This window comes from Cyprinodon variegatus, unplaced genomic scaffold, assembly GCF_000732505.1.
Source record: "Cyprinodon variegatus isolate N-32 unplaced genomic scaffold, C_variegatus-1.0 Scaffold378, whole genome shotgun sequence".
NCBI classification, from domain to species: domain Eukaryota; kingdom Metazoa; phylum Chordata; class Actinopteri; order Cyprinodontiformes; family Cyprinodontidae; genus Cyprinodon; species Cyprinodon variegatus.
In genome coordinates this window covers 752,152-754,438 of record NW_015150831.1, presented here as the reverse complement: position 1 = coordinate 754,438, position 2,287 = coordinate 752,152, and the positions used below count along the sequence as shown (strand labels likewise).

General features: G+C 37.2%; 1 protein-coding gene across 1 annotated transcript in view; it reads right to left on the bottom strand.

The window, feature by feature from the left end:
• Positions 1–2,287, bottom strand: part of rev3l (REV3 like, DNA directed polymerase zeta catalytic subunit) — a 90,578-nt gene that overhangs the window by 17,538 nt on the left and 70,753 nt on the right. The window contains exon 20 of the mRNA XM_015386795.1: positions 676–818. Within this exon, the coding sequence (XP_015242281.1) occupies positions 676–818 (143 nt within the window). The remainder of the gene's footprint in view (positions 1–675; positions 819–2,287) is intronic.

Below are 2,287 nucleotides of genomic sequence, written 5' to 3'. Positions count from 1 at the left end.
GACAGCAAGAAGCCTCCCAGATCTCCAGATGCATTTGAGATATCAAAAAAGTACTCCAGAGTGTTGTTCAGCATGGGGGTGAGTAGAAAATGAAGGCTAATCATGTTTTGGGTGTACTATTCCTTTAATGCAAAGTTATAACATATAAAACCCTTAAAACTGAGGTTTCTGTAAACTAAATGTCAGCCTGATCTCCACTGTAAATCTCTCTGTCTCTGTATGTTCAGAGACATATCGGGTATTACAGGCTCATGGATCCATTGGTCTGGTTCAATTTGCATGTTTCCTAAACAAAAACAAGGCTTTGTTTTTGGTCCATTCTATAAAGCCTGGAACTCAACGCTCTTTATGACATTTTGAATCGAAAAAAGCTTCCTGGATGGGAAGCGAAACGTCTTCAAACCTGAAAACAAAATGCAGTGGATTGTTTTGTACCTTTTTGAAACACCACTTTAAATGATTTAGATTTTCCCAAATTAATAATAATATTTACAAATTTGGATTCAAAAAAGGGAGTTAATTTGTTTTGTTTTAAGAACACATTTCAATTGTTTTTAGTTCTAAAATCCTGGTTTTAATATGTTAAAATTGTTTTCTTTTGTACCAATAAAAACTAAAAGGTGTCCTCAGAGAGCAGAGGGACGTGGGAATGAGGTCAAAAAAACAAGGAGAGGCGTTAGTGTGTGTAGAGGAACCTGCCTCACTCTTCATCACCCTCCACAGGTTGAGGGTGACGCGTCCGATGATGTTGATCTCAGTCATGGTGTCGGCGCCGTACTCGTCCCTCTCGGCGGCGAAGCGGTTTTCCTTGGAGTCGCCTGGGGACACGCAGAAAGCCAGACAGGAAGTTAATTACAGAGGCTGAGGCTCCCCGCTCAGCTGGAGACCACAAACACACCGCTGCCATGGAGACAGCATCCCCGAGCTGCTACGCTCAGTCCCAGGGAGGCAGTGCGACCAAACACAGAGGCTCTGCTCTCACATGTTATGAATCTCTTAAGGATAATTTCATCTATAATAGTTAAATCATGAACATAATCATTCAGGCTGTTTGTCTTCTGAACAAATGAGTTCATCTCAAAAAGCTAAAGGAGAAATAGAGAAATGTGAAGGAGGGATGGATATGAGGAAGGAGAGGTAATCATCTGATTAAAAGTGCACTTAGATTTTGTTTTTCTTTTTAAAATTGGTTTTATAGGCTTAAAGTAATGAAATAAACCAGAAAACAATTTCCAAAATATTGCACAGGTATATTGAAGGTCTTTCTCTATCAACATGACGTATCATCTGAAATGAATTTGATTTTAATGATAATGTCCAGCCCTGAGTTAACCTCAGTGAAATCGTTCATTAATTGAACCTTAAGTTTCAGTTTCTGAGAATCAAATCTGTTTCTATATGAGTAACACTGGATAATATTACAGTGTTTTATTATAAAGTCAGAGTAATAAATACTCATTTTAAACAACTCTCTATGCACATTTTGAATGTTGAGTGCAGATTTAATCACAACCATGAGTCCATGCTCCCTTCTGCTCTTGTTGTTTCCATTTATGCGCCTCTATAGTCTCTCTTACTCGCGTGTGGACCTGTTTCTGTGTGCATTCTACTGATCTCTATTTATTCTCTGGATTGCTGATTGCTCATTTGTAGAATGGGGTTGAAGTGAAGCCCCCAGCCGCCATATTGGTACTCCCTACTTGTCGCCATCTAAACAATATATGAGCTACAGCATCAAACAACGATGAGTTTCTCATTTTCAGAGGGACTTAATACTTTTAAAATAAAGATTAATTCATCACTTTGAAACAAACAGGCTGTTTCATAGCATCAGTAGATTACTTTCACTTATGATTTAAAAAAATAGGCACATCACATCGCATAGTTATTATGAGGTCAATAAAGTCTCTAAATCATGTAATATAACATATTATAAAATATCCAATAGACTTAATGTGTTAATGGCAAGAATAATGCAGATGTGCTAAAAGTGCTAAATTGATACATGTTTTATACATGTATTTGTTACATTGTTATGGTAATTACATATTACACATGATTTCAAGATTTCACATCAAGACTGAATTACAAGTACATGTCTGTTACTGGTATAGTATGTTCTTATTTGCAAATTGTGCATGATGTTATATACTTTAATGCTGTTTCTGCATTATCCCATTATATAACATGCAATATACACTCACCGGCCACTTTATTAGGTACACCTGTCCAACTGCTCGTTAACACTTAATTTCTAAGCAGCCAATCACATGGCGGCAACTCAGTG